This window comes from Monopterus albus, unplaced genomic scaffold, assembly GCF_001952655.1.
Source record: "Monopterus albus unplaced genomic scaffold, M_albus_1.0 scaffold14.1, whole genome shotgun sequence".
NCBI classification, from domain to species: Eukaryota; Metazoa; Chordata; class Actinopteri; order Synbranchiformes; family Synbranchidae; genus Monopterus; species Monopterus albus.
This window is the reverse complement of record NW_018127894.1, coordinates 751547-762803: the sequence shown is the minus strand read 5'-3', so window position 1 is coordinate 762803 and position 11257 is coordinate 751547. Positions and strand designations below refer to the sequence as shown.

General features: G+C 41.6%; 1 protein-coding gene and 2 long non-coding RNA genes across 3 annotated transcripts in view; 1 reads left to right on the top strand and 2 right to left on the bottom strand.

Annotated features, from left to right (window-relative positions):
* Nucleotides 1–10273, top strand: part of acss2l (acyl-CoA synthetase short chain family member 2 like) — a 25758-nt gene extending 15485 nt beyond the window's left edge. The window contains exons 8-20 of the mRNA XM_020591285.1: nucleotides 168–243; nucleotides 1188–1272; nucleotides 2260–2397; nucleotides 2756–2926; nucleotides 3068–3201; nucleotides 3282–3414; nucleotides 4597–4653; nucleotides 4927–5007; nucleotides 5334–5442; nucleotides 5588–5656; nucleotides 5842–6018; nucleotides 7080–7154; nucleotides 7234–10273. Coding sequence (XP_020446941.1) covers nucleotides 168–243; nucleotides 1188–1272; nucleotides 2260–2397; nucleotides 2756–2926; nucleotides 3068–3201; nucleotides 3282–3414; nucleotides 4597–4653; nucleotides 4927–5007; nucleotides 5334–5442; nucleotides 5588–5656; nucleotides 5842–6018; nucleotides 7080–7154; nucleotides 7234–7361 — 1433 coding nt within the window. The 3' untranslated portion in view covers nucleotides 7362–10273. The remainder of the gene's footprint in view (nucleotides 1–167; nucleotides 244–1187; nucleotides 1273–2259; nucleotides 2398–2755; nucleotides 2927–3067; nucleotides 3202–3281; nucleotides 3415–4596; nucleotides 4654–4926; nucleotides 5008–5333; nucleotides 5443–5587; nucleotides 5657–5841; nucleotides 6019–7079; nucleotides 7155–7233) is intronic.
* Nucleotides 7–2890, bottom strand: LOC109955301 (uncharacterized). Its single transcript, XR_002274247.1, has 3 exons — nucleotides 2803–2890; nucleotides 2239–2383; nucleotides 7–526 (listed from the first exon to the last, which is right to left on the bottom strand). It is a non-coding gene; the product is annotated as an uncharacterized LOC109955301 (long non-coding RNA).
* LOC109955302 (uncharacterized) overlaps nucleotides 5894–11257 on the bottom strand; it is a 5975-nt gene continuing 611 nt past the window's right edge. Inside the window, exons 2-3 of the long non-coding RNA XR_002274248.1 lie at nucleotides 6752–6843; nucleotides 5894–5975 (exon numbers count right to left, since the gene is read on the bottom strand). This is a non-coding gene — a long non-coding RNA (uncharacterized LOC109955302). The remainder of the gene's footprint in view (nucleotides 5976–6751; nucleotides 6844–11257) is intronic.

The window sequence follows — 11257 nt, the reverse complement described above, 5'->3', positions numbered from 1 at the left end:
GTTATAAAACTTATGTGCCAACACAGCAGCAGCCATATTTTGAAGTGCTCAGGGGGTATAAAGATGATTTTCAAGTTGTAAAATGACTCATTGTTCAAACACATTTTCCCTGCTGATTGATACACCTCATCATCCCCCCTTTTCCTCCAACCCTTTGTAATATACAGATGGTGTGTACAGAGGAGATAAGCTGATCAACCTGAAACAGATTGTGGACGAGGCTCTGAAGAAGTGCAGGGAAAAGTAGGTCCTGCTTACAAAGCAACAGTCTTTCCATTCTCAGCAGCCGTCCTTGTTTACACTAGCTGCTGCTGACCTTGTGACCCAGCCCTTAGCATATGAGTCACTGGACACACAAACACAGACAGACAGCAAAGACCTATCAGCTGTTATCAGAGAGGCTGAGGAAACGCACCACCTGGTCTCCATATCATGGGGTTGCCGGGCAACATGGAGCACTCAGATTCATCAGGGAAGTCCAAGCTGCTCGTCTCCCGTGGCAACATGAGTCTGGGAGAGATGTGAGCTGAGAAACAAAGCAAAAGAGCAACAAAGCAAAAATTAAAATTTTGAATCAAATTTTATTGTTATGGCTTTAAATGTAAGTTATAAGTCATGTCTGTCATGGCCCAGAAGTCCTGGGTACAAAAGCACTACTCAGAGGCATCTTTTGTAAACTGTGAGGCAGGTTACTGCTGAAGGGTGACGTTAGCAGGCTGGCAATACACCAGAACAGGGCAAACAGAGCAAGCAAAAGGCAGAGGATACAGGGGCTGCTCTAATTAAATGTGCACATTTCAAATTTTTTATTCCAGTTTATTACAACTGGGACCTTCAGAATCAGAATTCATTGTTGTAGTTATGACCATTTTTCCTATAACACTGCACTGATCAAGTCAACTGTTGGGATCTGGAAAAGCAGAATCATCATTTGAATAATTCAGGTTTTCTACAACTAAGTTCTTTATAATCATATTTCAGCAATAAATAAATAAGATAGTAATTTGAGATTTTCACAAGTAAAAACTGTCAGAATAAAGTAAAAATAAATGTCCCATATAAGAACCCACACATGCCCCAAAGGCTCACATGATCCAGATATTTTTTAAAAGTGGGGCAAGATGAGCAGTAGCCACCAGGGTTAGTTGCTCTTTACTGCCTCTCACACTTTCTTTATTTCCTCACAGAGCGCCACCTGGCGTCACTAAATGCCTTGTCGTCAGGCACTATACACTGAGGATAAAAAGTGGAGCTGCATGCAACAAACTGCAGGTAAAAACAAAAACAAAAACAAAAAACTTCCTCCAGTTTGGGTTACAACTGCTTTAAGCCATGACATCAATTTTGTATGGAAGATTAAAATGTAGATGTTAACACACCCAGAAGGAAGAATGCCACATCAAAATCAAATCTGAGTCCTTTGGATGTTTTTAATGCGCTCCATCTCAAAAAAAAGTAAAAAAGTCAAACTGGTGGTTTTTGCTCTTTGTCCCACAAAAGAATATCACCTTTTCAGTCTGAAAGCTACTGTTTCAGACTTTTAGCTGCAGAGAGCTCCTCCATGGCTGTCTCTCTGAAATGACTACTCATGGTTCAGAAAATACTTCTTACAACATTAGCTAGGCGGCAGGTGGAGCAAATTTATGGACCATACTTTGACAACACAGGGCGGAGAAGCTGGAATAACAACAGAAGCTCTGTAGGCAGCAGAGTGTCATGAAGGGGGCGAGAGACATCACATTCTGTCCCATAGTTTTAGTGCACCTTTAAAAAAATTGGGATAGTAGCTGAAGGAGAAACAGCTTTTTATGCCTCCATGCTAGCGATAGCTATGGCTGGATGTCTTATGTTTTCAGGTTGTCTGTCTGTCTATTCGTACAGCTTATTGACCTGTCTGACTTTGGTGATCACATGTCAAAGGTCAAGGCCACAGTGATCTCACGTTTGTCCCATTCCCATGAATATGACTGGTTGGCAGGGGCATACAACTGCAAAGCTGAATGTTAGTTTGTCATTTTAAGGCCTTTCAGTGGAAGACGCACATAAGCCATCAAACTACGCAGATCATGTAATCCATCATCCGAGGATAAAGCAACAAAATAACCAAAAGATTATGGATTCAGAATATGCCTCCAGAGATCAAAGAAAATTACAGTCCGTTCATCTCACATAGTGTGTTGCTTCCGGCACATGTTGGGAGCAGATGGAATGAGCGATTTTATGTGTTGGATTTGTTACCTGTTGTTCTGGTACGCTCAGACTCCCTGGAACTCAGAGTGTGATGTGTGGTGGGATGAGGAGATGAGAGACTCTCCTGAAGAGTGTGAACCCGAGTGGCTGGACGCTGAGGACCCACTGTTCATCCTCTACACCAGCGGCTCCACTGGCAAGCCCAAGGTAACACATAGGTGCATGTAGAATTTTACAGTAGAAATACAGTCTTGCCTAGAAAAGTTACATAAGGTTCATTTTTCTGCTAATACATGTTCTGTGAAACCACATCCGTAAAACAAATCACAGCATCTATTTTCTTCTGCACCTGTAATGGTGTTGACCATGCTGGCTTTTACATAATCTGCTGTTTCTAGGGAGCATTAATGGTTTTTTAGTGCCAAGCGGCAAAAATACAATAAAAAAAAAAGCAGTTTGTATTTTGGTTTTGTATGTCAGAGCATCGAATGAACAATAATCATCTCTGTCTTTGCATCACACACACACACACACACACTGGTGTCTCTCCCTGTGTATGGTGCAGGGTATTCTCCACTCTGTTGCTGGGTATCTGCTCTTTACATCACTGACCTTCAAGTACGTTTTTGATTATCACCATGACGACGTGTACTGGTGCACAGCTGACATCGGCTGGATCACCGGCCACTCCTACATCACCTACGGCCCACTGGCAAACGGCGCTACGAGTGTTCTAGTGAGACAAGATTTTCTCCCTTTAATTCGATTCTTAAAAATTCACTAAGTGCATTTAGAAGTGACAAACATACAGAAGCCCCATAAAGACCAAAACATTGTAGCATTTATTATCTTTCCCAGAGGTGCATGTTTTTTCCAGTTTGAAGGTATTCCAGTACACCCTCATGTTGGTCGGTTCTGGGAGGTAATTGAAAAGTACAAAGTCACCAAGTTCTACACAGCTCCTACAGCCATCCGTCTGCTGATGAAGTATGGACACGAACCACTGCAGAAGTAAGCACCTACATATTTTGAAGTCACAGCAGAGAGAAGTGAATGATGGATAATAATCATTTCTGGCTTGCCTTTGCCAGGTATGACCTCTCCAGCCTGAGGATTCTGGGTACTGTGGGTGAGCCGATCAACCCTGAGGCGTGGCAGTGGTACCACGAGGTGGTTGGTCGGGGAAGATGTCCCATAGTCGACACTTTCTGGCAGACAGAGACGGTAATGAACAAACAGTTCAGCTGGTTTACATGGACAGATTAACCTCCTAGAAGCCACTGTGGCAAAAATTTGTTTTTGACCTCCACTATACATGACAGCTTCATTAATTCCCCAGACACCGAGAAAACAACCATTGCTCTAGAGCAGAAATGATTAGGTGATCAGTTTGACTAATGATGAATTATTTGTCCTTTTTTTTTTTTTTTAGCAAAACTGTCATCAATTTACAGGTTCTGGCTTCTCAAATGTGAATATTTGCTAGTTTCCCTGTTTTATATCAACATCTTTGGGCTTTTAACCTTTGTTCAGCCAAAACAATATATTTAAATAAGTTAACTTGATGATGATGATGAGCACTGTGTGATGGTTCATAACTTAAGGGAACAGATGCAAGCCAGGGACAAGGAGGTAGTGGTGAAAAGTGAACCAGGCTTTAATAATAATGATGATAAACAGCAACAGGATCACAGGTAAGCAGGATACTAGTTCAGATGCCAGTAAACAGGAGTATGCTGGTATAATAAACATACAGCTAACAGGTACACCGGTAATGCCTGATTCAGGTAAGAGCAACAGTGACTCTGGTAAATACACAAAGTAGGTAAACAGGAGCTTTAAAAATTAGTTGACTTAGTTTGGGTCACAGGGGGCAAAATCCAAACAGGCAGGCCAGGCAAACAGTTCAGATGAGGACAGACAAATCAAATCCAGGAAGAAACTAGGGTTCATCCACAATCAAGATAAACAAAGAACAGATCTGAAATCAGGAGCGATCAAAACACCCTAACACAAGTGGATTCAGCATTTTAAACAGGGCAGCAGGCAGGATCGGAGTCCAAGGGGGAAACAGGTCAAAATCAGGACAGGGACAAAGAGAAGGAATGCTGGAGAGTCATGGGAGATGTTGGCAATGGAGGAGAGCTGGCTGCTGGCTTACTTTTCATTTTATACATGAAACAAGCAATATACAGTGGAATGCATAAGGTTAAAAGTGGATTTTGACACAGGGATCCTCTACAGCACCAGAACCATACAATGGAGGATGGTGCAGATTTGCACCACTAAATTTGCAATAGAGCAGAGTAAGACCGGTGCATTTACTTTAGTTCCATCTGATATATGTTTGTATATGTCATCAACCAGTAATCAGTATCTTTTTTGAACTTCTTTATTTCTCTGCAGGGAGGTCATGTTTTGACTCCTCTGCCTGCTGCCACACCACTGAAACCAGGCTCTGCTGTAAGTGACAACACCTCCGTTAACACTGATCACCTCACACACTGACATTTCATCGCAAGTTTTAAACATACCCATATCTGCTGAGGTTTCTCAGTAACAGTCAAGCTGGTAAGGAAGAGTTATAGTCATCAGTATTTCTTATTTAATCACCACAGGAGATGCTGTGTTTCTTTCCATCAGATGTTTATGACACAGGTTATAATCTGGGACAAAGACTGCAGCTATACAGGACCCTACAGTCGTCTTAAATTAAATCCACATCTCATATTTCAGACTTTTCCTTTCTTTGGAGTGGAGCCAACCATCCTCAATGAACACGGAGAGGAACTGGAAGGTGAGGCCGAGGGTTATCTGGTAAGTTTTAGTTCAATTCAGTGCAACTTTATTTAATCCTGTAAGCAGCTTGCCACCCAGATCAACAGATACCCCCCTCACACAGACATTCTTGTTTTTGTCACTTGTTTTTGTCTTTACAATGACTTACTGTACATTCATTTCCTGGAGAATTCACCTAAAATTCAATTATCTAAATCATCTGGTCTATGATTTAGCTCAGTAAAATGTCAAACTAATCGCTGTTCTGAATGGTTGTAATCATAGAACATCCTGTATAAATGAATTTTATTATTATTAATGGTAGCGACAGGAGCAGCAGTAATACCTCTCATGTTTTGTTGCAGGTTTTCAGGAGGCCCTGGCCTGGATTAATGCGCACTGTGTACAGAGACCAGGAGCGCTTCGAGAGCACCTACTTCAGGAAATTCCCAGGATTTTATGTGACTGGTGATGGTAAAGCACAACAATTATATTTCATCTTTCACCTGGAGATTAAGCAACAATCCAAGTGCAAGTGCTAAAATACCAGGAAGCCTCCTGAGGGAGAGCAAAAAGATGTTATATAAAAACCTTTCTGGGTTATGCAACTTGCTTTCAGGCTGCAGGCGGGATAAAGATGGCTATTACTGGATCACAGGCAGAATAGACGACATGCTGAACGTGTCAGGTATTGTCCTGCGAGGTGGACCGATAACACAGCGGCTGCTGAAAACACCAAACTGAGTTATTTACAACCACAACTTGCAGCCTTTCAAGAACATTTTTCCATTTTATTATCACTTTGCTGAAGTCATCTCCCATATTTTTCTGATGACGATACCTATAACCTGGTCTGTTTTTGATGTCCTCCAGGCCACCTGATGAGCACAGCTGAAGTGGAGGCAGTTCTGATGGAGCACCCAGCTGTGGTGGAGGCTGCAGTGGTGAGCCGGCCTCACAAGGTGAAGGGCGAGTGTCTCTACTGCTTCATCACCCTCAATGACAGCCTGGAGTTTAGCCACACAGTGGTGGAAGGGCTCAAAAGACTGGGTGAGGCTCAGAGATCAGTTAAAGGAAAATTCCACTCAAAATAATGCAGACTGTTCTTTCAAGGATTTGACTGTGTGAATTTACGCTTTCGTTTCTTGTATAGAACATTCTATTCAGATACAAAATAAAATATCAAATATGAAGACCGCTGTGACAGATACAGCTACTGGTGACAAACCTTTGATTCCAGGCTTCCAGATGTTCTTACAAATAAATGTAAAAGATACATAAAAATTAAAATAGAATAGAATAAATATATCAGATATCCTGTTTTGTTACAGTTTAAAAGTATCTTCTGTGTTAAACAATCAGACAAATGAATGCTATAATTGCAGGCTTCAATCGCATGAGAATTTGCTGTAAAATTTTCATTACAACTATAACTAGCAGTTATTTTCATTATCACTTAAATCATTTTCTCTATAAAAGTATGGTAAATTGTGGAAAATGCCTATTATGAGATCTTACAGAATAAGGTGGTCTTATTTTGTTTGACGTTTGGAGTTAGAAGAAGTGATTATTTGACATTTTTGCTTAAAATGCCTAAAACTATTGTTTGATTATCAAAATGTTCAATTAATTGTCCATTGCTGAGCTAGGCTAATTGACTGACTAATTGTTACAGTACCATATCAATTTCTTGAAAGAGTACATAGTAAAAGAGTACCCACTAAGAAAAGGCAGAAAAAACTAAAGACGAAATGACAAACTTATAAAAATGGGGGGCACCTACTTTAAGCATCAGCTGTAAACAGGTTTTAAATGTCAGTTTCTCAAATCGAAGAAGCAGATCTTTTCTCCAGACTTGCCATCTTCCACCAACATCTATCACAGAAAAAGAAAATCACTGTATAAGATCCAGAGGTAACATTATCATTAGTTCGTTGGCTCAGTGCACCAGAATTCAAAGCAACTTTAAGACATTTTGTGTAAAGACCTTATTGTTCACAAAGACATACAGACACATTTGAATGAAAGCAATTTCACAGTCTTGTTTAGTTTCAGCCCAGACAATGTGTATTCTGCCTGGCATTCATTCCTTGTCTGTATCCTTGTAATAGTGAGAGAGAAAATCGGACCAATCGCCACGCCAGACTTCATTCAGAACGCTCCAGCACTCCCCAAAACTCGCTCAGGTAACAACTCGACAGCTCTTGAAACCAGTGCTCCTCCTCCACTACTCTAGTCCTCATCCGTCTCCTCTCCTCAATTCAGGGAAGATCATGAGGCGAATCCTCCGACAGATCGCCCGCAATGAGAAGGACCTTGGCGACCTTTCAACCCTGGCTGACCCAAAGGTGGTGGAGATTCTCTTTAGCCACAGATGTGAAGCAGCGGCCTGAACAAACACCTCTCTTCTAACTATGCAACAGTACAGATGAGGACAATTACAAACTGCTGGTTCTGGATCAACGTCTGAGTGTTTGTGTGTACCATTTGGGACTGAATGAAGGAGATGGGGGCGGGGATTAAGACACTTGAAAAAAATCTAATTAAATCAATGGTGGCTTCATATGGGGCTGTTACCAGCTTTATAATATCTTTTATGCATCACAGTGCATCTTTCTTCTACTTCTAGTCTTTCAATAGAAAAGTCAGTGTTGTACAGCTTGTATTTGACTGACTGATGTGTATTTTCATTCTGGCACATTATGATCTGAGATTAAAGTGTCTAATCTGTTTCTTGCCTTTGTCCTTCTACATCCAAGCACAGCAGCTGTTCAACGCCCTCATGTGGCAGGAATCACGCTCTGCAGCTGCAGTCTGATGGCTTTACTGTTTTCTCTAAAAGCCTTTTTATCCTCCTGCTGAGGCATTCTGCCTTTTGTCATTTAATGATGCACGGAGCACACGAACACAGCTTTGATGATGTGATCAGTGCAGCAGGGAGCAGCGATTATGGAAAACAGACAAGGAGGGAGGCTGTTTCATCTTAAGTGCACTGGATTCTTTTGAAATTACAAGCATTACTGATGTTGAAAAGGACATAAAAGGAGCAATAAACTGTTTTTTAAGACATTAGATTGCAGCAGGTTGTTATGAAAGTAGCTCAGATGGACATCTCTGTTATCTTATTGTTAACACTCGGCCACATACGGTCAGTAGACTTCCTTTGTTGCTACCTCTACACCACTCCATGTCGCTTGTGTGTGTAGGTGGGGACGGTGAGGAGAGAAGAGCCTAGAAACACAGGGACGGGCGATGTTATATCATCACCCCCAGCAGCAGAGAAGTGGTTACCATGACAACCTCTTCATCCCCATCACCCTCTACCACTACCACTTCTTTAGCTGCTTCCATCTCCTCCTCATCTTGTGTCTCCCTTAGCCTCTGGTCACAACAGCAGTCCGCAGATGTTTTGTAACCTGACAACGCTGACCAGGAAAAAAGTTTTAGCTACCAAATTTGTGTATATGATTTTCTGATTTGGTTTGTAATCATTGCTTGTGAATTACTGAGTAACTTGGGGTAGGTGGGGACCTTTTACACATCTGTGGCCAGGGAGCCTCATCTCATAATCTGTCCATTCATAGGAGAGTCCAGCAGTTAGAAATGTAAGGGGTAATATTGTAGATAAATTATTTACAAATGTGTATGGAGAGTTGTGAACCTGTATCTCAAGATGTGTGTAGGCTACTCAGACTTCTGAGATCTGCAAATATGCATTCATATTTGGGAATGCATACTATGTTTCTTCACATCTCACGTTTCCTATGTTCAGAACATGTTTTCTTTGTAGGATGTACCGTCTGACTCTTCGCCAGCTTGAGTGACGGCCCTGTTTGTTTACACCCAGGTTCAAACGGTCATCATCGTCCTCCTCACAATGGGACTGTCTGTTCACTCATACAATAGTGTGTTTCTTCTGGAGCTAAAATCCCTTTAACAAAACTTGACATCCAACTTCTGCCATGCTGTTTCCCCAGCTGGAACACACTGTTAGCAGCCACTGCTCTGGTCTTTGGGCCCTGGCAGCAGGACGGGCTTTTTGTCACATGAATAATGATGTAACAGAAAGTGAGGACAAGTGAAAGGCCTCCATGCAAAACTCTCACTCAATATTAATTCTCCTCAGTGCCAAAGCTTTTGCCTGAGCTGAGAGGCTTTTTGTATTGTTGACATGACAACCTCTCAGCTAATGGCACAGCCAGGCCCATTGTGTCGCCCATTGTCTGTTTGAGGCCTTTGTACACAGCTGCAGGCGTGTGCAATTTGGGTCTAATATTTGACAGATTGCATGCAGAACAAGGCAGCGTGGAGCATCAGAAAGGTTAAATCTGTCAGCAGGACACAAGGAGAATGAGAAGCAGTTTAGCAAAATTGCTTAAAATGTCTCTTTATGCATCTCAGGCTGCACATGCAGGTTTTTAACTGTCTTGACTGCAGGTCACTTTATTTCTGATACATTCAACCAGTGAACAAAAACAACGATCCATTAACCTTCCACAGAGGATTTGCCTATTCCTCATGGTTTGTTAATGTCTTTTGATGCGTATTCATGTTTACTGCTCAGAAATATAAGTCATTACAGAAGGTGACATTTTAGGCAACAAAGCTGTAAATCAGTAATTTGACTAGTGTCACCTACTGATGGATTTTAAGAGCCAAATCAAAAGACAAAACAAGTTACAGTGAAGGATTTACACAAGCCAAAGGCATTTTTGCAGCCTGTCAAGCCAAAACAGTTGGAAGGTGTATAAAACGTTAGTCAGTAAATCCTTCTTTTAAAACGTTTTTTAAATGTCATTTTTGGCTTTTACTGGTGATAGTGAAGAAGCCGACAGGGCACAGAAGGAAAAAGACAGGAGTATGACGTGCACAAAGGTCACTGATTGGAAGCAAACCAAGGACGCTGCAGCTGCCTACTAGCAAATAATTGGTAAGGGATGGTTCTTATTTACAGGAAATAGAAATAATTTTTAAAAAATCCAAAGTGAAAAGGGGCATCCTGGCTATAATATTTTAAAAATTAGCACTAAGAAATTCCATACACTGGCTAAAGCCAGAAACAACAACTGCTAATTTTAGAGTTTAAAAAAGGTCAACCATTTACACTGACGCCCAGTGTTCAGATTTACTGTAGCTGTCAGCTGAGACAGCAGCTGCAAAACGCCAGAAAACAAGGCATCAAGGTTCGTCTCATCCATCCCTTATCTATCCCACAGAAGAGGGTCACAGAGGGGCAGCTGGAGCCAATCCCAGCTGACATTGGGCGAGAGGCATGGTATACCCTGGAAGGTCGCCAGTTTATCACAGGGCTGAAATCAGAGACAGACAACCACACTCACTCACTGGTAATTTAAAGTCGCCAGTCAACCTAAGCTGCATGTCTTTGCACTGTGGGAGGAAGCTAGAGTACCTGGAGAGAACCCAGGCATACACAGGGAGAACAGACCAGAACCTTCTTGCTGTGAGGTGACAGATCTAACCACTGTGTCGTCCTGGCTGTATCCTCTGTGGGAAGTGGGAACACAAGGGGAAACTGCTTGAAACTAATTGAAAGAAATGTCCAAACTGCCACTGTTGCATTATTCATGCAGCCAGAGAGGAAAGTGTGACTCTTTTCTAATCATTGCAATCACAGTCATATTAGAACAAATATTCAAAAAAAGCTTCTTTTATAGAGGCAGTTCTGTAAAGTCACAATGATTATTCTGTTATTGTTATGGTAGTTTTTCCTACCAGCAAAATTGCACCAAGGGTCCTACATTTTAGATTTATTCATTAATTTATTCATTCTGCATTTTTTGGGCTTCAGTGAAGATCATGCTGTGAAGCATCATAAAGTTTTGACACCATTTTATGAGACTTTGTGTCTTTCATTTTAAAATTTCCACACAATACTCACTTTGGATCAGGAGATAATTGTCAGTGTCTATCCTGACAAACATCCAGTGACCACTGAATGACTGCTATGAGCAGCGGAAATGTATCAGAATAAACCTCTGTAGGCTGTAAAGTGCAGTCCTGTGTTTAGAGAGTGGTGTGTGTGTGTGTGTGTGTGTGTGCGTGTGTGCGTGTGTGTTTGTAAGCAGGGACTTCAGGGCTGGTGTAAATTATTCAGCAGTGGTGGGTTTCTCTCAGGACGGACAGAAGTAAAAGCAGAGCATCTTCTTTCCTCCTCTGACCTGCTCAGTGCCATCAGCAGTTCCCAGTGCATTAATTATTCATCGTTATAACTCTGTGAGAGCATAAAGAGTCCAGCTCTCCACTTCTGCCTCCTAATCACTCTCTTTCC